This window comes from Rhincodon typus, chromosome 11 (genome assembly GCF_021869965.1).
Source record: "Rhincodon typus isolate 14 chromosome 11, sRhiTyp1.1, whole genome shotgun sequence".
Taxonomy (NCBI): Eukaryota; Metazoa; Chordata; class Chondrichthyes; order Orectolobiformes; family Rhincodontidae; genus Rhincodon; species Rhincodon typus.
This window is the reverse complement of record NC_063342.1, coordinates 34,469,680-34,493,374: the sequence shown is the minus strand read 5'-3', so window position 1 is coordinate 34,493,374 and position 23,695 is coordinate 34,469,680. Positions and strand designations below refer to the sequence as shown.

At 39.9% G+C, this 23,695-nt stretch overlaps 1 protein-coding gene across 1 annotated transcript in view; it reads left to right on the top strand.

Moving 5' to 3' along the window:
• spag17 (sperm associated antigen 17) overlaps positions 1–23,695 on the top strand; it is a 216,366-nt gene that overhangs the window by 18,094 nt on the left and 174,577 nt on the right. Inside the window, 7 exon segments of the mRNA XM_048603090.1 lie at positions 697–871; positions 4,436–4,627; positions 5,623–5,810; positions 10,926–11,060; positions 17,447–17,519; positions 20,555–20,661; positions 23,312–23,449. Of these exon segments, the coding sequence (XP_048459047.1) occupies positions 697–871; positions 4,436–4,627; positions 5,623–5,810; positions 10,926–11,060; positions 17,447–17,519; positions 20,555–20,661; positions 23,312–23,449 (1,008 nt within the window).

Below are 23,695 nucleotides of genomic sequence, written 5' to 3'. Positions count from 1 at the left end.
ATCGCGGGGATTTAATAGATTTTAAAAAATTATTAAAGGTTTTAATGGAAAATGGGGTAAGACAATTTATTCTAGTTGGGAAATTGTGATAAGGGATCAAATTAAAATTATTTGTTTAAGAATTGAGAAGAATCCTGTTGATCAAAACTTTGCAACATGTGGACAATGCACAAATTACATATTAACCAAGACTTTCTGACTGGCCACTCCCCATGGATCAGTCCAGTAAAACTACTGCCCCTTGTGCATTTCACTTGATTGCCTTCCCAGTGCATCTAGCAGTTCCTAGTGTATGCTCATAAGTCTTCTGGGTACTCAGTTGGCATCTGGATCTTCTTTTTCTGAGTTAGTATTGATCTTACCTACTGATGAACTGACTGCTATGGAATTCTGTTCCTCTGACCTACAATCTGGTGGTTCACCACATGAATATCCATCCTTAACATGGATTCAATGGTGCCAATTTCTGGTGCTTGCAAGACTGAGATTGAGTGAGGGTTTAATACACCACAGTCTTCCTAAATTTATGTAAAATTATCTTGTAAGTTTGTAGCCTGTTTTTATCAATTCAAAAATAATCATTCTAACAGAAATATCATGTAAACCAGGGACATCTCAGGCCTTCATAATAAGGTGCTGCCTAGAATATTAGAGTTGAATATTTTAACTCTTCATTTATTGCATCACTTGCCACAGGCCTCAGTGGACGAGGAAGTAATAGCAGCAAGTGCCAACAAGAAAAAAGCAGACAAAAAACCACCAGGCAAAGGAAAAGGCAAAGCAGAAAGAAAATCTCCAGAACCACCAGTTAGCAGAAGGAATACCAAGCTGTTAAAGCGAGGTGAAGTGGAAGTTATAGACAGATGCATAAGTAAGTCTTGATTCATAACTTTCTGCATACTGGAGAGTCGTATCTCTACATAGACAGGAAGTAAAATTATTTATGAAGTACAAGTACAATATTTTTCAGGTTCAGAGCATGGGTTTCTGTTTTTGTCTTTACTCTCCCTTGATCCTTGTGTTGCTTTGAACGATAGAGTTAGGGTTTGGGTCTGAGCGTGGGATATCTACTTAACTCATCACTTTTTAATTTGTAGTACTGTGTGATGGAGGAAGATATGAACATACTTCAGAGCACCAAAAATGTTTCTATTTATAGGTATATAAAAATATAATTGTTTGGAACGTAGTGGAAAAGCACTTATTATTTGACTTTTCTTGTAAATAGCTTGCCAGGTAAGGGAACATAGACCGACTTATATAAAAGTAATTTACAGTTGATATCTTAGATCATGGGCATAATTACTTCAATAATAAAGCTGTCAGTTTAAAGTTTCAGATCAAGAATATTCTTAGAGTGTAAAATGATGTGGTATTTGACAATGGAATTACCGAGGCTTTTCAGTCCAATGGTCAATGTTGGTGTTTGTACTTTTTCCTAATTACCTCTCCCACCATTTTCTATTTCCATCTTTCTTCTTGCTTGCATTAAGCTTCCTTTTAAATGCAATAATGCTATCTGGTTCCACCCTTCCATATAATAGCAAGTTCTACATTCTCACTACTCTCTGTGAAGAAATTCATTCTAATTGTTTTAATTTGATCTGTTGGTTATCTTATGTGTGTATGTGTGTGTGTCCCCTTGTTCTGAACTCAATTAACAAGTCTGAATATTTTCTCCACATGCAGCCTAATAAATCCTCTTCAAATTTTATAGTCCTTTGATAATATTTCTCTTAGCATTTTCCAAATTTTAGTAATACTTGCATCCTCTTAATTCTAGCAACATCCTTTTAAATCTTAACTGACCTTTCTCTATTGCTTCAGTATCCTTTTATGAGTCATGTTCACAGTGCTCCAAGTGTGGGCTAGTCAACATCATATAGTCATCATCCTGCTTTCCTTTGGAGTACATTTTGTACTCCAAATGGCCTTCTAGCTTGTGTTGACATTTTTCATAAATTGTGTTCCAATATTTTAAGATGCCTTTTGTTTCTGTATGCCATTTAATTACATGCCTTTGAAGCAATATTTATACTCCTTATTTCTCCTGCTAAAATGAGCTACCTTACATTTGTTGCATGTAATCCCTGTAGCCTGTTAATGAGGTTCAGGGTAAGTCAATATCATTTGAAGTGGATATCATTGTTGATTTGTTACAGCATTTGTGTAATTTGCTTTGATTACAAAATTAACAAACTGCCAAATAGACCTCCTTACAGCAGGTGTACAAAAATAAATGAAAAACCTTCATTTATTTAGCTCCTGTCACAACCTTAGGACAAAACAATTAAGTATTTTTTAAGTGCAGTTGCTGTTGAAATGTAGGTAAGTAATGCAGCAACAATTTGTGCAAATCAAGCTCCCAGAAACAGCAATCCATAAATGATAGATTAATAGGTGTGTTGGTATTGTTGGAGGGAGAAGTATTGGCCAAGACACATAAAAGGAGTCCACTGTTCTTTTATACAGTAGAGCCATGGGAGTCACCTGAGTGCTGCATTAATGCAGCTTCAGTTTCAGTCTTATTGAAAGGATAAAGACTTTCACATTTCAGCACTTTCTCTTCATTCCACTGGAGAGTCTCTCTTGAGAGGGAAATTCTTCAACTTTTGTGGCATTTCAGGAACTAGACTTCTAAAAATCTGAAAGGGGTCAGTTTTCCTGAAGTTTGCCTCTAGAAAATGCCCAATTGTCCAGCTACACAGATAAAGTCTCAGTCCTAGACATCACTTAACATGTCTCTCCACCAATGTTCCCTATAATTGTTTTTACTGCTGTACGGACTCTTAAGGCAGCAGCTTCCAGAGGTGGAAGATTTTCATCGGCTGCCAGTCAGCATATGTGTGGATCTTCTCAGTGGCTTTCTGGCCATGCAGCTTAGAGGAAACATTGATCCCCACCCTTTACATTTCTGGGGGTGTGTGGAGCTTGGTTTAAATATGGAATCATCACAGTCTTTTATTGACATAGAGATGAGATGGATTGCCTTGCATATATTTGCTTTCTGGGACTTTGGCCTACTCTGGTCTTCAATCCAAGTAATTTTAGAAATCCAACATACATTTAAAAGACCAGAACATGAGGTGTGAATTTTCCCATTTCAGTTGAAGTGTTTTGTCGCATGAGATTCAAGGCACCTGATCTGCGATAGCTTGCAGCTTCATTCCCTCCAATATTTTTTACATCTGCATGGACTCCTGAGGTCTCCAAAACTGGAAGTCACTGTTTAGAATGGTTTCGGCAAACCAGTCAGCGTGCATGACCATGCAGCTTATTGGGAACATTGGCTTGCAGAGACTTTGCTCATGCAACCTTCCACTTCACCTCATTAAATATGCAACCATGCTTTTTGGCGTCCTTTTCATGGAATCATATGACCAGAGAGGCAAAAATGATTGCTACAGTCAGGACCTTTTGATGTTCACACACCCAGCACTATATTTAAATCCTAGCTGTACACAACTTCACGTGCTGAATGCCAGAAAGTGCCCCTCACAGAGTGGTGCTTCACCATTGACTGAGGACCTGGCTTAAAAAGCAAAGTTCACTTCCTGTTTGCAAACAGGGACTTGGAGAATGGGATTATGCAGAGGTGGCCAATACTATTTTCTGCAGACTGCCAAAAGAGGCCATGTCCCCAGGCCCACTCAGACACTGGCCTGGCTCAGTACTGTATCCTTGCTCAAAAGGAACACACAGTAGTCAGGAAGCGAGTCAGTGATTGCCTGTACTCTGTAAAGCAAAGCGCCACCATCTTATCTCTGCTTTCTCATATTCAAAGAGCGGCCACTCAGTCTAATACTGCCTCTGCATGAGGCTCATGGACTACAACTCTCACTATGGCAGGCAACATGCCCAACTCAACTTCTCTTACCCACCAAATTCTCCCAAACTGCTAACACTTTCTGTCCTTCTGACTCACTCGCTGGGGACACCTTACCACCCATCCTGCTCCTGCGTTGTTACCAAATGGTCTTACATCCACTTCTTTTCAATGTCTAGATTCTGAATTTTTACATTTTTCCCAAATTTCTCACCATTACCCACATCACATCAAATAATGGAAAATTCTGCCCCAACTCTGCAGCTTTGCCGATTAGATAAGTGCAAAGCCTGGCCATGGAACACAGGTATTTCTTGGACAGTATGTGTAGCATGAGAAAGATCCTGTGCATTCCATAAAATCAGTCAGAATATGTCCACTGTACACCAGTTGAGTGTACATCTTTTGTTGCCTGATCATAAACCAGCTTTGAGGGTGATCATAAGTTTACAACCTAGGCTGAGAAATGCTACATAAAATACAGAAAACTATAGAACTTAAGAGAGTAAGAGGTACTAGACCCTACTTTAATCCTCTGTGTCTGTGAGTGGGTTTTAAATATATTAAAATTGGACCTGTTGTGTCATTAACCTTTTTATTTAATCACAGACGATGAACCTGACGATGGTCCTCAACACTACATCATAATCCAAGGTTTCCAAAACCTTCAGTTTCTACTCATGTTGGGAAAACTAAGAATTGATATCTCTGCTGTAATAATGATCAGTTACGAAAAGAACGAAAGTTTCCTGAAACAGGATGTTACTGAATCTGAAAAGGAGCCTTCTGAGACACCTGAAGGTCAGTTAACTACTCCTGCATAAGTGGGGTTGTAGTTGACACCAGTCTGATTATTAAGAACAGTTACTCATAGGATTGATAATAAGCTATTATTGTTCAGTCCTCATGGAATTAAGCAGGAAAAGAAATATAAGATAGTGTTTTGAGATTTTCATGTTGCAGATATTTCAATGGTCAGATGGTCGAAGGAGCAGCATGTCAGGACTATGCAGAATCCTTGATGCATCTGACTCCATGGGAATTGGCAGGGAAACTTAAACTTGCAATAGGTAATGCCCCTGCACCTGAACTCTGAAAAGGTCCTTTAAAGTCAGACCTTTGGGTTCTGACTCCATTTAGTTTAGTAGTTACCCAGGGAATATTAGAGGATCAGAAACTTGCTGTAAATCCTGGACAACCATTAAACTCAACTTTGACTCACCAGTTTACCCCAGCCACACCAACTCTTTCCCTAATACATGTAACCACTCTCTTCCAGTCTCCAGAAATGACATTCACCCCACCTGAACTGAACTTACAGGATCTGACACCCATTGCCACTAATATGACCTGACTTCAGGTCACTAGTTTTTCAATTTTATCTGTTGATGGTTAACCATTTGATCAGGTGTGCAAACTTTGTATCGTATCCAGGCTGGTTTAGCATGCATTATATTTTAGTGTTTGTAAAGTTTTAGATTTTCTCCCTAAGATTCACCAATTTCTCTACTTCTCTCACTGAACTAGTCAACTATCTCTTTACCATAAAAGGCACTCAAAAAAGAGCAGCATATACCTCTGATTTAAAAATACTATTGAATATGGACTTCTGGATTCTGAAGTTTTCTCTCTACAGTCCATAATCCATGAGTTTATAAAAGCTTGTTCTGTTTATATTCAACTTTGATTTACTTCTTTGTAAACAACATGGAAATGATAGATTGGGAAGTCAGCTATACCAGTGAAAAAATATTGTGTTAAAGGACACCTCCAAATAGCTTTCAATTTGTTGCTAGCTACAGCTGTTGAAGACGATAATCAACAAAAGGAGGAAACTGACAAGGGCCTGGAGAATTTTTGGAAGTACCTTGAGCCTGTTCTGAATAGTGGAAAACCTGGATCCAAACTGTTTGATATAGCCAGACTCCAGTATACAGTGAAAGAAGCCATATTACCACAAGATTGGGACAATTATGACATGAAGGTCAGTGCCATCCCAAAATGTTAGGCTTACATTTATCAGAATCAGACTGTTATAGAGTAATTTACACCACAGAAGGGGGACATTTGGCCTATCAAGGTCATGCTGGCTCCCCATGGAAAAATTTGGTCAATCCTATTACCCTGCACAATTCACATAGCCCTGCAAATTTATTTCCTTCAAGTGCTCATCTAATTTCCTTTTGGAATAATTGAATGTTTCTGCTTCTACCATCCTTATGGGCAATATGTTCTAAGACTTGCTACATCGAATGATTCTTCCTCACAGTCCCCCTGCATTTCTTGACCAAAGTGTTAAATTTCTGTTCATTAATTGTTATCTAAGCTTGTCATAATCCTCTACGTCTCTGCTCAATGTCCTTTACTTTAAACAGAACAATCCAACCCTTTCCAATGTAACCTTGTGACTAATAAAATCCCATCTCTGCTACCATTCTTGTAAAACTATTTGGCACCCTGTCAAGGACCTTTGCGTCTTTCCTAAAGTGAGATGATCAGAACTCAAAGCAATGTTCTGCTAAGGGCCGAATCAAAGTTTTTTAAAAGTTCAGCTTAACATTCCTGTTTTTACATTGAATTCCTTTCTCGTTGTGAAACTTGAAAGGGTTCAGAAAAGATTCACAAGGATGTTGCCAAGGTTGGAGGGTTTGAGCTATAGGGAGAGGTTGAATAGGCTGGGGCTGTTTTCCCTGGAGCATCGGAGGCTGAGGGGTGACCTTATAGAGGTTTATAAAAACATGAGGGGCATGTATAGGGTAAATATACAAGGTCTTTTCTCCAGGATGGGGGTGTCCAAAAATAGAGGGCATAGGTTTAAGGTGAGAGGGGAAAGATTTAAAAGGGACCTAAGGGGCAACTTTTTCACACAGAGTGCGGTGCATGTATGGAAGGAGCTGCCAGAGGATGTGGTGGAGGCTGGTACGATTACAACATTTAAAAGGCATCTGGATGGGTATATGAATAAGAAGGGTTTAGAGAGATATGGGCCAAATGTTGGCAAATGGGACTAGATTTATTTAGGATATCTGGTTGGCATGGATCAGTTGGACCGAAGCGTCTGTTTCCATGCTGTACATCTCTATGACTCTATGACTGTGAAGCTCAAGATCTTGTATGATTTGCCGACTACAATTTCAGTATGTCTTACCACCTTCAAAGATTGATATACATGCAGCTCAAGATGCCTGTGCTCCTGTACGCACTTTAGAATTGTGCCATTAAGTCCATATAGCTGTTCCCTAACCCTTCTGCCAAAATATGTTACCCCACAGTTCTCTGTATTAAATCTTAAAGTCCGTGTCTGCTGATACCTGGAACGGTGAACAACTGCACATGCACTCAGTTCTAGACCTGCTGCGTCATCACGTATAATTTCAACTATTTCATACACAAAGACTTCACTGCACATGTGCAGAGAAGAAGCACGATATTGAAACAGGGTTTCATGAGGGGAGGAAAGAGAATGAGGGGAGGAAGAGCGAAGAGAGAGTTTTTTTACTCGTGGGACATGAAAATGGCTGGTTGGCCAGCATTTACCCCTTGAGATGATGGGGGTAAACTGCCTTCTGAACCACTGCTGTCCATGCGCTGTATGTAGACCCACAATGCCATTAAGAGAGGGAATTAATAGACGTAGCTTACAGAATGTGCAAATGTGCCACACAACAATGTGCCCAACTGATGATCTTAACTTAATTATCCACATAATTCTTAGCACACCATGGATTATTTAACAAATGATGTACACATCTAATACTGGATACTGTGTTTTAGGTTTTGCAAGTATGGACAGGTTAGGTGCAGTGAGTAGCTTTTCCACTGCGAACAGTCAAGATGATGTGCTACTTGATATGATCCACCGGTCTTTGCGACATACTGTCTATTTGTCTGGTATCACGTAGGTATAGAAATTCATAAATCACTTTACTCATTTGTGTAATTGGCAGAACATCCTTCTGGCTTGATAGCAGCAGACCTATAGAGGTGAACACTGCCCAAATTACTAAAGCATAGTAACAGTGTGAAAAAGCTAGCTTCAAGTAGGATGTTACCATTTCAGGGTAATCTGTGGTAGAGTGGGCACTTTTCAAGACTGGAAGTGGCGACCTTGGGCTATTACTGAGTTTGTTCGACATACACTGAGAAACGATCTAATCAAGGGAGCCATAATCTTGCACTCACATTCACCTTTAAAATGAAGCAGTAAAATGAGTTCCCTAGCCTTAAGTGTTAGTTGAGAAATATGCTAGGAGATTCTCTACTACTGTCTACTGCAAGTCTACTTCTACGAGTCAGTGTACGCATTGGGATTCCTACAGTTCTACGTGGAATAAGAATGATTTTATTGGCAATTTCGTAAATGGGACCCAAGTCATTTGCTTACTGTGCAAACTTTCTGCTCAAATAGAGTGGATCAAAGCCATCCCGCTAGTTAATAGCTTGGATAACATTTACTAAATATTCTTATGTGTGCTAAGAATTAAGATGCAACCAACCGCAATATTGTCATTTGGCTTTGCAGTATGGCGCACCTGCTCCCACATGAAACTGTACGTATTAATGCACAAGGTCCTGCTCTTGCAGAGAAAAAAGAGCATGTACATGTTCTGCATCTGTCTGTATTCAACAAAATAGGTGACAGCCATTTTCTGGTTCATTCTTCAGGACAATACCTTAAATAATCAAGGCTTCCTGATGCCATCCCATGGAAGTAGTGCTTCACTTGTCTCCCAGATGACCTGCAGGAGAACCTGTAGGGAGGTGTTGCTGAAGCATAGAGCCATATTCTGTCTGTTCTCTTGCACCTCAGGGATGGGTGTGGGCGACCAAAACAAATTGAATGATACTTCTGCCTTGCAAAAACTGAATTGCTATCTGGGTGCCTTTTTAACAATGGGAGTTGTAAAAGGGAGCTCAGGGGTCTTGATGAGCTGTAGGACTTCCTACCTATAGGATTTGGTGTTCTGCTTGTGCATGTAAGCGTAATTGTACAAGGAAACCTTATGAATTATCTCCTGCTTTTAGCCCCTGTGCCATACTTAATCTCTCAAAAACCAGATTTGCCCAACTTTTCAGGGAATTTCCAGGATCATTTCTGGTTTCTCACAATAAAAATATTATATATGAGTGGCCATTATCTAGAGAGTAGATATGACCCCTTCATTGTTTTGTAGCTCTCAATGTCAGCAATTTTTGAAGTAGGTCAACTACTGGAATAATACGTTTAACATGAGTATAGGTATGCCTTGCACCTATGCTATTGCTGATACCACTGATAATGAGGGAATATCTTGACATCTTCTACCTGTCTTCAGTAACCATGTCCAGTTTCAAGAAAAATATGCTGTGCAGCCTTAGCAAAATGTACTTAACGGTAATAGGTTACCAGGATAATATTGGATGCATCCAAGGATACAAAGGAAAGTAAACTGGAAATTACAGAGGCACCATTAACCCTGTTCTCCTTAGATAGAGTTGTAACAAAGAACTGGAGCAAATATTACACCCTTATTCGAAGGAGTATAGGAGGATAAACCAAGCAGTCAGAAACCAATTAGTGTAAACTTGATGGTGGTAAAGCTTTTAGATACGATAAGGCCTCCCAAAGTGGATTCATAAGTTGATATTTTGGGGATCTGAGCTCCAAGGCATCAATGGCCAACCTTCCTTTCTCTGCTCGCATTGCTCTTCTCCTCCTCCCTCTACTGCTCATTGAGGGCCGTTGAAATGGATCACCATGGGAATAAGTTTGGAAGGAAATGCAATAATCCAAGTCAAAATAAACAGTCACTTGAGCAAGTGGTTGGGTCTGGAGTGCATTGCTTGTGGGGATAGTTGAGTCCATTTCCAATTATGGCTTTGAAAGGAATTGGATAAGCCCTAGAAGAGAAAGTAATTACTCTGTTACAGAGAAAGGACAAGGGGGTTAGGATTGGGAAAGTTGCTCTTGAGCCAGCATGAACATTTCGGCTGAATAGCTACCTTCTGTGATGTCATCATTCTATGATTCTATCTAAAATTGTCTGTAAAAGATCAATGGTTGTGTCATAAATTCCCTCCTTAAGAGCAAAACAATCTTTGCTGAAAAATCTGAAATAAAAACCAAATATGTTGCAAAAACCTAGCAATTCTGGCAGCATCTGTGGAGAAAGAAAAAGAAGGTTGCATTTTGTTCCAAATACTTGAGTCCCAGCATGAACCACACATCACTCTTGAAGGGAACACCTGATACAATTAAGTGCCTGTAGGGCATAGATGTACCATAAGCTGTCCAAAATGGAGGGTCACCTCTTCCTGGAACCTGTTGGGATGCTGCCTGATGGGTAGTCATCCAACATGACATTGGACCCCTTCCCTCACTGCATCAAAATGCCTGCAAAGCCAGAGAATTGCTTTTAATTGGCCCATAAGTGGGTGATTTGGAGTCCTGGTGGGTAGCCAACTTACCAAGATCCCACTGATTACAAAATGCTGTGGCTGTGGGAAGACATAGAGCATGCGTGACCAACTTCCATTTTCCAATTTATATACCATTTTCCAGCCTTCTGGAACCTTATGAAAGGGTTGGTAAAATTTCCTAAACCCCTTGTCCCTTCTCTGTAGCACAGAAATTACTTTCTCTTCAAGGGCTTGTTCTCTCTTTGCAGATGCTGCTCGTCCTGCTGTAAAATTCCAGCATCTTCTGTCTTGACTTGTCTCTCTACTTTAAAAAATACATCAGCATCTATTTGACTGTTTTTGCAGCCTATCACCTAACTCCATCCAACCAACCAACTTGTTCATTTCTCTGTAATCAAACACACCAGCTCGGCGAGCAAGTCTACAATCTCATCCACAACCTGTTCAGTGTACATTTCATTTTCTGGTCTGTTAAGTACTTTGGTGAATTTTCACAATTTGAGGGCATTTTAGATATTTTGGAGGTTATAAGGGTGGAGGATAGAGGACTGGTCAAGAAAGCTTCAGATTAACCTTGCAAAATATTACCTGTTATAGTGTGAATTTCATTTTCTAAACTATTAAAGTTGTGAAGTGATATTTCATATTCATGCATTACTGCATTTTCTGGATATGTTTTGGGACATTTTTTTGTTGTCAGCTGGAGTTTGGTGCATTGATATTTGAAGATATTGCCTCCATAATTTACGATTGTGAAGACTGGAAACGACAGCATCAGAATTATCTGCAAAATACTAAGCTGATTACAGTGCCAGAAGCTTCAAAGGGTGACGAGGTAATGTAGCATATCAATAATAGAATCTACTACCATGATGTTCCTAGATTAGCAGTAACTGTCTCGATTACATGAAGTAAGTTTAGAATATAGTCTAATTTTCACATAATAAATTGTTACAGGGGAACATTTTATGTGTGCACTGTCTGAAAATTGCTATTATGTTCATAAACAATTTATAATTTAGTCAAGCATTGTGTACAGAAGATATATTTTAATTATATGTTATAATAAAATAAAATATAAGGCCTTTTAGAGTATAGGAGCAGGAGTAGGCTATTCGGCCTTTCATGCCTGCTCCGCAATTCTATGTCAGAGCTGTCATCTACTTCAATGCCATAATTCTGCACTATCCCAATATCCTTTTAAGTCATTATTTCAATTTCTCTCTTGAACTTACTAAATAACTGGGCTTCCACAGCTCTCTGGGGTAGAGAATTCCAAACATTCACAACAATCTGAATGAAGAAGTCCCTTATTTTCCTAGCACTAAATGATTTGCTTTTTATCCTGAGACTGTACGCCCTGGTTCTAAACCCCAGCTGAAACATCCTTGTCCCATCCTTTCCCTATCTACTTCATCTATACCTTCAAGAATTTTGTAAGTTGAATTTTACTGAAAATCGATTAAGTGTCAGTTTTGTGGAGTTTTGTGGATTGTTTCTCTCCATGAGCTTTAACAGGATATCTCATGTAATTCTCTGCTGTTCCCTTCATCATGTATGTATAACACCTCTATGGTGTTGCATTTGTGCTCACCAGCAGCTGAAGTGCTGAAGTTGGGACGTACTTGCCTCCATGTCCAGACAACAAAGGTGCACCTATTTTGCTATTCATTCCCTCACTCGTCTTCTGGAGGGACCAGTGATATCCGCACAATCTCTGCCCTCAAAAGCACAGCCTCTCCAGCCAACATCTCCTTTATCACCACTGAGGAAGAAGTCACAGTTTCCTCAGGCAAAGCGCCATGATGGCTGTCTCCTGTACTCACTTCCAGCTCAAATATTGACATCTTGGTAACTATGTTAGCTAGATTAGAGTTGGGAGCACATTCTGGTGAGTACATCACTGGCATGTCTGTGCAGCTGGTTGAGGAAGAAATGCCTTAGATCACTGGTACTCAGAGAATGGTCAAAGTCTAGGCATTTGCTTAACTCCAGACAGGAGAGGACCACATGGTATTGGCTATTAATAACTTTGTCAAAATGTGCAAGCTGACATAGCCGCAGCAGGAAGATTTGTTGGTGACGCTGGGAAAACAGGCAGCATTTCACAGAGTGAGTGGCAAGCTCAGCCCCTTAATCTTCGTATTCCTCCGACATTGCCCTCACTGTCAACCCCATTGGTTTGATCTCCGTCACGTTGCCACCTATCACTTTTATCTCTCAATGTTAATAATCTCATTTTTCCATTTTTGCAATTTTTCACCAACTGCCTCACTTCTGCCTATGAGATTGCCTCTCATTTTTCTAAACTCCAGAGAATACAGACTCTGCTTTCTCAAAATCATCTCATAGGACAGTACCACCATCCCAGAAATCAGACTGGTGAACTTCTGCTGTACTTGCTTCACCACAAATATATCCTTCCTTAGGCAAGGAGACCCCAGCAGGTCATAACGCATATCAATAATTTAGACATGGGGATCAAATGTAATATTTCCATATTTGCAGATTGTACAAAACTAAGCAGGAATGTATTGTGAGGAAGATGTAAAGCAGCTTCAGAAGGATTTGGACAGGCTTCGTGGGTGAACAAGGACATGGCAGTTGGATTATAGTGTGAGATTCTAGGAGAAACAGATGTGTAGAGGTGGCACGTTGTCTCAGTGGTTAGCATTGCTGCCCCACAGGATCTGGGTTTAGTTCCTGCCTCGGACAACTGTCTAGGTGGGATGGTCTTCGGAGAGTCAGTATGGACTCAATGGGCCAAATGGCCTGCTCCCACACAGTATGGATTCTACGATGGAGTATTTCTTATTGGAGAAGGTTGGAAAAAGGTGTCTTTGTCAATAAATCTCTGTCAGTGCAACAAGCTATTAGGAAGGTTAATGGATGTTAGCCTTTATTGTGATAGGATTTGAGTACAGAAGTAGTGAAGTCTTTCTTCAATTATATATCTTGGTTAGACACCAGGAATAGTGTGCAATTTTTGTCTTCTTACATTTGGAAGGATATTATTGTCATAGAGGGAGTGCAATAAAGGTTCATCATAGTTGTTCTTGGGATGTGAGACTGCCCAATGAAGACGGGAGGGTACACTAGGCCTGTATTCTGTAAAATTTCAAAGATTGAGAGGTGATCCTTTGAAATTTACAGAGTATTTAAAGGGATAGATATGGTAGGTACAGGTAAGATGTTTCTCTGGTTGGGGCACGATTTAAAATTATGAGGGATTCCATTTAGGAGAGAGATGAGAAGAATTTTTTTTCCTCCAAGGGCTGTGAACTTTTGGAATTCTGTACCCCAGAGGGCAGTGGAAGCTCAATCTTTAAGTTTATTTAAAGTAGAGGTTGATAGGTTTCTGATTATCAGTGGAATAAAAGATTATGGATACAGTATGGGTAAAGTGTATTGAAGTGTTCGATCAGCCACAATTGAATTAAATAGCTCACTGTGTTGAATGGTCTCCTCCTGTTCCTATTTGAGTTTACTTTGTTCCAACAATGCATTGAGTTTTTCTTCTGGACCTTGATATCTCTGAACCAGATAAACAAGCCATTAAAATATTGCTGTAGGTAATAGAGGCCTCCAGTCTGAAAATATCAGGGATGGAGTAGATACATCCCTATAAGTGTGAAAGACAGGGCACCCAAAGCCAGACCTCACTAATATTTATTGAGTGCATCTCCTGTTTAAAAGAAACTGACTGCTTTTAAGAAGTCTAGGCTGGTTGTGTGCTGCACATTGCTGGGTCATCTGTTGAACATGCATGTAGTCAGGGTGGTATTTTGTGTTTGGGTACATCTTGAAATCACTTAGAGAAGGAGAGAGCACAAACTTTGCATTCTGCCTGTCTCAGCATGGAGTTTGCACATCACAGTTGCTGTGCCTGAACAGAGTTTATGCAATTGGAACTGAATTATCAATTTTTGAAAATTTTTACATGGGATGTGGGTCTCACTGGAACTGCTAGTTGTGTTGTGTCACCTTCTTGAACCTCTGCAATCTGTCTGGATAAAGACACCTACAATGCTGCTAAGAAGGTAGTTCCAGTATTTTGATCCAGCAAGTGTGAAAGAACAACTATACGGTTCCAAGATTTAATAGGTATCTGGCCTGTTAGAGAACTTGTAGATGGTGTTTCCATGTATATGCTGCTGTTGTCCTTTCAGACGATGGAGATTGTGGCTTTGGAAGCTGCTCTTTAAGGTGCATTGTTGAGTTGCTGCTGTACATTTCATGTATGGTGCACACTGTTACCCATTGCATTGCTCTGGAGGAGTGAATGTTCAAGTTACTGGATGTTGTTCTGATTGAGTGGACTGCTTTGTACTGGATTGTATCAAGCTTCTTGAGTTTTGTTGCAGTCACGCTCATTCAGGCAAGCATAGTGTATTATATCACTTGCCTAATTGTCAGGAGATGACTTAGTCACTTTAGAATTCCCAGTCTCTCAACTGGCTGTTGCAGCCTCAGTATTTATAAAGCTGGCACAGTTCATATTCTGGACAGTGGTAACCCCGAGGATATTCATACTGAGAGTGTAAGGGACCACACGTTTTTCACTTTTGCACTTATGAACGGAAATGGAAGTTGGACTGCCATATCTGGAAAACTAAGGAAAGCTTTACAACCCAAAACTCAAGAGCTGCATATTGTTGAGCTGCGGGACACAACGTTGCATTTTGAAGCAGTATTAGGGAAAATCCGAGACTGCGCGGTGCCGAGTTCCTTCTAAGGACATTCTGCCTGGCAAGAGCTCACTGATTGATTGAGAAACAACGTGTTCAAAATCCGAAAGTGTGAGGGCAGCAGAGAAACATCCAGAGCCTATACATAGAAAGTGTCCATTTCTCCTTCTCACTTCCCCCCTATCCCCACATCGGGAAAAAGACAGAAAAGCCAAGAAAATTTAAGAATTATAAAACAAGGAAAACCAAGATTCACCTGATCAATCATTAAATTAAAGAATGGCTGCCAGCCTACAGACTTTGAGTGTATCATCATTGCAAAATTCAAAAGGACTAAGAGAAAATAACTTTCCATCTTGTGGTTTGGACTTTATATGTTCTGAATGTTGTTACGTTGTATATATTATTTTTTTCCCATTCATAGCATATGTGTTAAACTCTTTATCTTTTGTCTGTCTTAATTGTGATTATTTGTGTATTTGGAGGTTTTAAAGTGTTATAGTTTAAGTTGCAAAGTAGTATATTAGAAATCCTAACTTTTCATTGCTCTTGCTAAATTTAGGTGTTTTATAAAAAAAAGTTATTTTTGTTAATGACAAAGTATGGTGTGAATTACTTTTGTTAGCTGAGATGGACATGGCAGATGTTGCCAGCTCGACACCTTTGCCACTTGGGGAAGAGAATGAATTCCTTACAAAATGCTGTAGGCACAAGAGTTGAGCTTCTGTGTGTTACACACCACCCATGTCACAGTCAGAGTTTGAGGAAGCTGATCCAGTGCTAAAACGCCCAGATGGAGCTGCAAAAACAAAAGAACCGGCCTATCCTCAGAATCAGAGGGGGTGGCATGTAGTGATTGTAACGAGGTCAGCCAGATGGACCTCATAGAAATGAGTTCCCTGATTGGGGCTGTTAGCCTGGTCCAACCAGGGAAGCCTTGCTGACAGATGACAGGAGTGTCAGAAGTTCTGTTCATTCTGAGAGCTGGCTTTGAGGAAGCTGGATCAATATCAAGGACTTATCATGTGTAAATAACAGGTGACATGGTGATGAGATACCAGGTGCTGTGAAGTTATTTCAGGTGGTAGTGATAAACCAGGGAATTACAGACCAGTGATTCTCACATCTGTGGTAGGAAAACAATTGGACAAAATTCTGAAGGAGAAAATTAATCTCCACTTGGACAGGCAAAGTTTGATCAGGGATAGCCAGCATGGCTTTGTCAGAGGGAAGTCATGCCTGACAAATTTGATTGAATTTTTGAAAAGGTAACCAGGTGTGTAGATGATGGTAGTACAGTTGATGTAATTTATACGGATTTCAGCATAGCCTTTGCCAAGGTCCCACATTGGAGACTCACAAAGAATGTAAAAGCACATGGGATCCAGGGTAACTTGGCAAGTTGGATCCAAAATTGACTAACAGAGGGATAGAAGGCTGTTTGTGTCGCTGGAAGCTGCTGTCCTGTGGTATACTACTGGGATCTGTGCTGGGTCCCTTATTGTTCATGGTTCTGTGTGCAAATGATATAGAAGAAAATGGTGGGGGTGAGGAGCAGTTTGAATGATAAGTAAATTTGCAGATGACAAAAATTGGCCTGGTGGCTAATAGTGAGAAGGAAGGTCTTAGGTTACAGGAGGGTTGGTCACATGGGGAGATCAATGGCAGATGGAATTTAACACTGTTAACTGTGAGATGATGCACTTGGAAAAAGAAACAAGACAAGGGAGTATTACAAGGCAGGGCACTATAAAGATCAGAGGAACAGAGGGATCTTCAGGTGCTCGTCAACAAATTCTTGAAGGTGGCTGGACAGGTTGATGGCGTAGTTAAGAAGGCATATGGAACACTTGCTTTTATCAGTTGTAGCGTAGATTACAAAGCAGGGAGGTTATGTTTGAGCTGTGCAGGCCTTTGGTTAGGCCACAGTTGGAGTATGGTATGCAGTTCTGGTCACTGCACCATAGGAAGGATGTGTTTACGCTGAGACAGTGCAGAATAGATTCACCAGGATGTTGATTGAAAAGAGCATTTCAGCCAAGAAGAGAGGCTGGATAAGCTCTGGTTGTTTTCTTTAGATAGGAGAATGCTGAGGGGGGATTCTGATTAAAGTGTATAAAATTATGAGGAGCAAGAACAGGGTGAATAGAAAGCAGCTCTTTCCCTTAGTTGCAGGGTCAGTAACAAGGGGCATAATTTTAAGGTGAAATATAGGAGGTTTAGAGCGGATTTGGGGAAAATCTTTTCACCCAGAGGGTAGTGAGAATCTGGAATGTACTGCCTGGGAGGGTAGTTGAGGTGGGTAACCTTTAAAATTTACTTGGAGGAGCACTTGTAACATCATAACATTCAAAGCTTTGGGCCAAGTGCTGGAATTTGGAAGTTATGTAGATTTAAAGTACTATTTGTTGGTGCAGACTTGATAGGCTGTGGGCCTCTTTTGTACTATATGATTCTATGATTCTGCAAAGTATGTGAAATTGAGATTTAATTAATACTGGGTTTAAATTACTTTTGTCTGCTTTTCCTACAGACACATGCCGTTTCATCCTCATTTGACAGGAAGAAGTCTGCCACGGCAGAATTAACATTTTCTTCAGAAAAAGGTACCTCATTCATTAAACTCTATAACTGGACTCATTTGACTAATAGGGTGGTTGAACACAGCAAGCCAAGCAGCATCATAGGAGCAGGAAGGCTGATGTTTCAGGCCTAGACCCTTCATCAGGGTCTAGGCCCGAAACGTCAGCCTTCCTGCTCCTATGGTGCTGCTTGGCCTGCTGTGTTCATCCAGCTCTACACCTCGCTATCTCAGATTTTCCAGCATCTGCAGTTCCTACTATCTCTCATTTGACTAGTACTTCAGGTTTTGTAAACTATCATTATCAACCCAGAATTGACTGCATTGGCAATTCTGGAAGTGAACTCCCCAAGTTAATCTATTTTGCATCCAAATCCTCCAGTTGTGGATTGATGCAGTAGTTGGGTGGAAAATTAATTTGAGTGAACCACACGAGAGTAGTGGTAACTTACATATGGTAGAGCCAGTGACCAATAAAAAGATGTGATATTACAAGAGATATGATAATGGGCTACCTTCAAGTTTCTTCATATGTATAGATTTGAGTTTTCCAAAACGTTTATATGTTTAAACAGTATTTGAATTTGCAGTTTTATATAATCAGATAATCATAGTACTGTTACGGGAAGATGGCAGGAAGTGGGTGGGGAGTGAGGCTGGTGTGGTCAATTGGCCTGGAGAGAGAGGGGGTGAAAATTAGGCTGGCAGTCAGGAGTGAGGAGCTTCGAAAGAGGGTGGCAAAGGGGAGAGAGCACATTTCAGCTTTGCAACTGACCAAGAAAACACGAAGTTACTAAGGTAATGAATGCCTTGCAAGTGAATGTGGGGTGTCTAGCTTAAGGCTACAGAAATTCAGGATCTACTATATGGAGGAAAATTTGGTGGATGCTAATGTCATGAGCATTGTGTCAATAATTTAATGCTGAACAGTGTTTTACATTATGGCATGCATTTGTGTTTTACATTTAAGACATCTCACATACTGTGAATTACTTGAAATGCAGTGAATGTGTTACAGGCAAACATGCAACCATTTAGGTCTAACCTCATCAGTACACAGAAATCCTGTTTAGGTTGATAGATTTTTGTGTATTAATGTGTGTCAGTTCTTTTAAAAATTACTTTATTGCTAACTTATGCCATTTGTCTTATGCCGTCTCAAATATGTGGTGTTTAAGAAAATAGTTTTTTTGTGCATTGTGGCCTTAAGTTTAATGGAGCAGTGATGATTATTGAGGTTATTGATGAATTTTTGTTTTTGCGAGTCCAAATACCAAAATGGCAATGCAAATTTGATCACATGAGATTGAGGACAGTTTATTAGCTTGGATACAAAATTTGCTAACCAGTAGAATGTAGAGAGTTGGGATAAATGGCTCTTTTTCTAGTTGGCAATTGAACCTAAATGGGGGGTGCCACTGGGATTGGTCCTTGGGCCTCAACTATTTGCAATCTATATTAATGACTTAGATGCACGGATGGAAGGTATTCTAGCCAAGTTTGTAGTTGACACTAAAATAGGTGGGAAAATAAGTTGCAGTAAAGAAATAAGAAATTTACAAGTGAATATGGATAGGTTAGGTGAATGAGCCAAAATTTGGCAGATGGAGTTTCATGTAGATAGGCCTGAAGTTATCCATTTCGTTCGGAAGAATAGAAAGGCAACTTATTATCTAAATGGATTAAAATTTCAGAGTGGCTCACGGCAGAGTGATCTGGGTGTCTACATGCATGAATCACGGAAAACTAGTATACAGGAAAGCAAATGGAATTTTAGCATTTATTGAATGGAACAGAGTATAAAAGTGAGGAAGTGTAGTTGCAACTGTGCAAGACATTATTGAGACTACCCTGGAGTATTGAGTATAGTTTGGTCCTTTTATTTGAGGGATGAAGTTGCATTGGAGGCAGTTCAGAGGAGATTCACCAGATTGATTCCAGAAGTGAGGAGTTTGTCTGTGAAGAGAGATTGAGCAGGTTAGGCCTATTCTCTCTGGAGTTTGAGAGGCAATCTAGTTAAGATATATAAGATGCTAAAGATGTTTCTTCTTTGGAGCAATCTAGAACAAGAAGTCATAATTTTAGAATAAGAGGTATCATTTCAAACAGATAGGAGGAGAAATTACCTCTCTTAAAGACTTGTGAATCTGTGGAACTCACTACCCCAGACTGTGGTGAATGTTCGGACATAAGCAAATTTAAGGAGGAGATATACATATTTGCAAATAGTAGTGGTTGAAGGGTAATTGGGGCAGGAACGTGGAGTTGAGGCTGAGATAATATCAGCCATGTTCGTATCCAATGGAGGAGCAGGCTCAAGGGGCTGAACTTCCTACTCCTGCTCCTAGTTTTTACGTTCAGATGCAAGTTATAGTTTTTTAGCATGCTTATGCAGAATGGCCACTAACTGATGTTTTCTCAAGCTAGTGACTTTGAACTCTGATGCATGCACATAAGTTTTTAAAAAACTGACTCTGATTTGTGGATGTTTATTTTTAACCAACACAACATGATCTCCTTGCTTGGGCTTCAGGTATTTTGCTAAAAGATTGTTTTCCATGTATTCTGTTCTTTTTTATATTCTATATGGGAACTAGCTATTTTGGTCCTACAGCACACCAATTTAAGATTATCAGTTGGGCCCGCAATGCTTGCTGGAGGATACATATACACATCTGTCCTTTGTAGGCAAAGTGATTTTTGCTCAGATATTGCAACTATGTTGAATTAAGCAAACATAACAGGAGAGCAGTAGAACCTTGGCATATTCTCCATGGCAAATGTCGTGTCCAATTAGAGTTGACTTGCTAACCCGTCAGCAGTCTCTTTTCATGTAGCATAAATTGTGAGTCCCTTTGAGACGTGGCATTCTTCTGTCTGCTCAGATGAGTTCCAAATGAATAGCTTCAACAACATCTCTTTTCTCAGTGATACTTTGCTTCTGTAGAATGAACTGACTATTGGTTGTGATTGTTTTTTAAATAATTATTTTCTATTGACCAATATGCCCACTGTGTTACATGCCGATAAGAAAAGGTCAAACTGTTTTTTTTTAAATAGGTACTTCTACTGCACTGACAGATATGCGATATTATAATGATCTGATGAGTCTCTTGCCACTGGAATGCCTATCTGTGCCTTTAATATTATACTGTATACTGGAGCAGGTTTGTAAGTGTTCGTCTATCATGTATAGATAGCTTATCATTTCTCATTTTACACGATATAATTCTTCGTTTAGTTTGTTTCATCAATGTCTTCATTTAGTACCTGGGCTTTGGAAGCTTTATCATGAAGTAAAATTTGTTTATTCGCGAAAACATAATTGCAGTAACTAAATACAATAGTAATTCACAATTTCATTTACACTTGATTGTAAAGGAACAGACTACAGAAAGGAATAACTAAATGTGGAGCTGGAGGAACACACCAGGCCAGGCAGCATCATAGGAGCGGGAAAGTTGACGTTTCGGGTCGGGACCCTTCTTCCCGCTCCTCTGTGAATCAGTACAATTATGGCTGATCCAGCACTCATTACGTCCACTTCCCTGCCCTTTCCCCATAACCCTTGCTTCCCCTTCTGATCAAGAATTTATCTATTCAGCCTTAAATACACACAAGAACACTATTCCCACAGCTCTCTGTGGCAAAGAGTTCTAAACACACTCTAGCCTCAGAGGAGAACTTCCTCCTCATTTCAGTCTTAAATTGGGCGGTTAATTCCAAGACTATGGCCTCTGGTCCTAGACTCTCCCATGGGAAGAAACATCCTCTCAGCATATATTCTGTCAAGCCCCTTAAGAATTCTATAGGTTTTAATGAGTTCACCACTCATTCTTCTTAACTCCAATGAGTAGAGTCCCAATCTTTTTAATCTAAGCTCATAAAACAGTCCCTCCATACTGGGGATCATCCTACATTCTTTGAACTGCCTCCAATGAGATTTTATCTTTCCCTAAATAAGGGGACAAAAACTGCTCACTGTATTTCAGATATTGTCTCACCGGCAACTAGTACAGCTGTAGTAAGGCTTTTTTAGAGTTATATCCGAATCCCCTTGAAATAAAGGCCAACAGTCCATTTGCCTTCCTGATTATCTACCGTGCCCATGTGCTAGCTTTCTGTGTTTTGTGCACAAGTATCCCCAAGTCCTCTCATACGCAGCTTTCTGCTGTCTTTCCCTATTTAAATTCCTTCGGCAATTAAAGAGTCAAGATTGCCAATATGCCTCTTTTTCTTTTAGAAGCAGAACAAAATTTGCAATTCTGTTTTTTACTGTAATTTGCAGAGCAGTGCTGACAGGATTTTAGCAACAGTCTAGAAGGAAGTAGTTTCCTTTAAAGTCATAGTCATACAGCATGGAAACAGGCCCTTTGGCCCAACTCATCCATGCTGACCAGGTTTCCTCAATTGGACTAGTCCCATTTGCCTGCACCTTACCCATATCCATTTCTATTCATGTACCTGTCCAAATGTCTTTTAAATGTTGTAATTGTACTCGCCCCTACCACTTACTCTGGCAGCTCATTATATATATGCACCACTCTCTGCGTGAAAAAGTTGCTTCTCAGTTCCCTTTAAATCTTTTCTCTCTCACATCAAACCTACGCCTTATAGTTTTGGACTGCCCCTGCCCTGGGAAAAAGACCTTGGCTATTCACCTTATCTATGCCCCTCATGATTTTATTAACTTCTACATGGTCATGCTTCAGCCTCCAATACTCAGCCTCTCCAGCCTCTCGTTATAACTCAAACTTTTCAGTCTTGGTAATATCCTTGTAAATATTTTTTTGCACCCTTTCCAGTTTAATAACATGCTTCCTATAATAGGGCAACCAGAATTGTACACAGTATTCCAAATGTGGCCTTACCAATGTCTTGTACAGCCATAACATGATGTCCCAACTACTGTACTCAGTGCTCTGATCTACGAAGGTAAGCATACCAAACATCTTGTACACCAACCTGACTATCTATGATGCTACTTTTTAGGGAACTATGTACCTGCACCTCTAGGTCTCTATGTTCAACAGCACACAGCAGGCCCGTACCATTAACTAGGCAAGTCCTGCCCTGGTTTGTCTTATCAAAATGCAACATCTCACATTTATCTGAATTAAATGCCATTTGTCATGCCTTAGTCAACTGGCCCAGTTAATCAAGATTCATCCCAACAGAAGCATTATGGCTAAATATACAGATTGAGATAAAGATACAGATACTGAAGTAATTCAAGATGGTAGCTCATTATCTCCTTCTCAAGGACAGTTTGGAATGGAGAATAAATGCTGATCGTGCCAGCGATGTTCACATCCCATTGATGGCGTTATTTAAAAATCTGCAGACCCATACCTACTTTTAGCAGTGAGAAGGAACATTTCATTGAAATCATAAAATTGCATACCTCCTACAATAAAAAAGGGGAAATCTGCTGTGTCACATTTGCAAATCCAAGGAACTGATACTGAGTGATGCATAAGTCTATGAAATGCCATAATATTTAGGATTAATTTCTGCAGCTCATTTGAACCACTGTCATATCCCCATTCACAGGTCCAGAGGCTTCACAATCATTGCTCAATCAGGTTTTGAATTGTGAGCATCAGGATACCAAGACGTCAAATATTGTTGCCTTGAAATACAGTAGATTGTCTCTGTGCTGTTGTTCCATTTGATAGTGTAAGACACATCATCATTATTATTAGAATAACAACTAGATTTGTTTCTGTGATAGTTTGTTTCAACTAATATAGAAGACTGTAGAAAGGCATGACTTTCAAACACTTCAGATCATCACTGATCTCTTGTTATGCACAGGTAATTGCAACAGAAGAAAGTCTAATTCCTCCAAGTGAACGTATTCCAATACCACGGCAAGATGGACTGGACCAGAGCCTGATAGATTACATGATATCCACCGTGCTTGGCCTTTCAATGTCCGAAGATGAGAAACAGGTACTGACAGATTCTAATATGCTACAATATAGATAAAGGGATCACCTTCATTGTGAGACATGTTTACTTAAACGCTATCGCATCATCGTGCGACAATAATAAAAGGAACAACTATAAATATAGAGATAGTAGGAACTGCAGATGCTGGAGAATCCGAGACAACAAGGTGCAGAGCTGGATGAACACAGCAGACCAAGCAGCATCATAAGAGCAGAAAGGCTGACGTTTCGGGCCTAGACCCTTCAT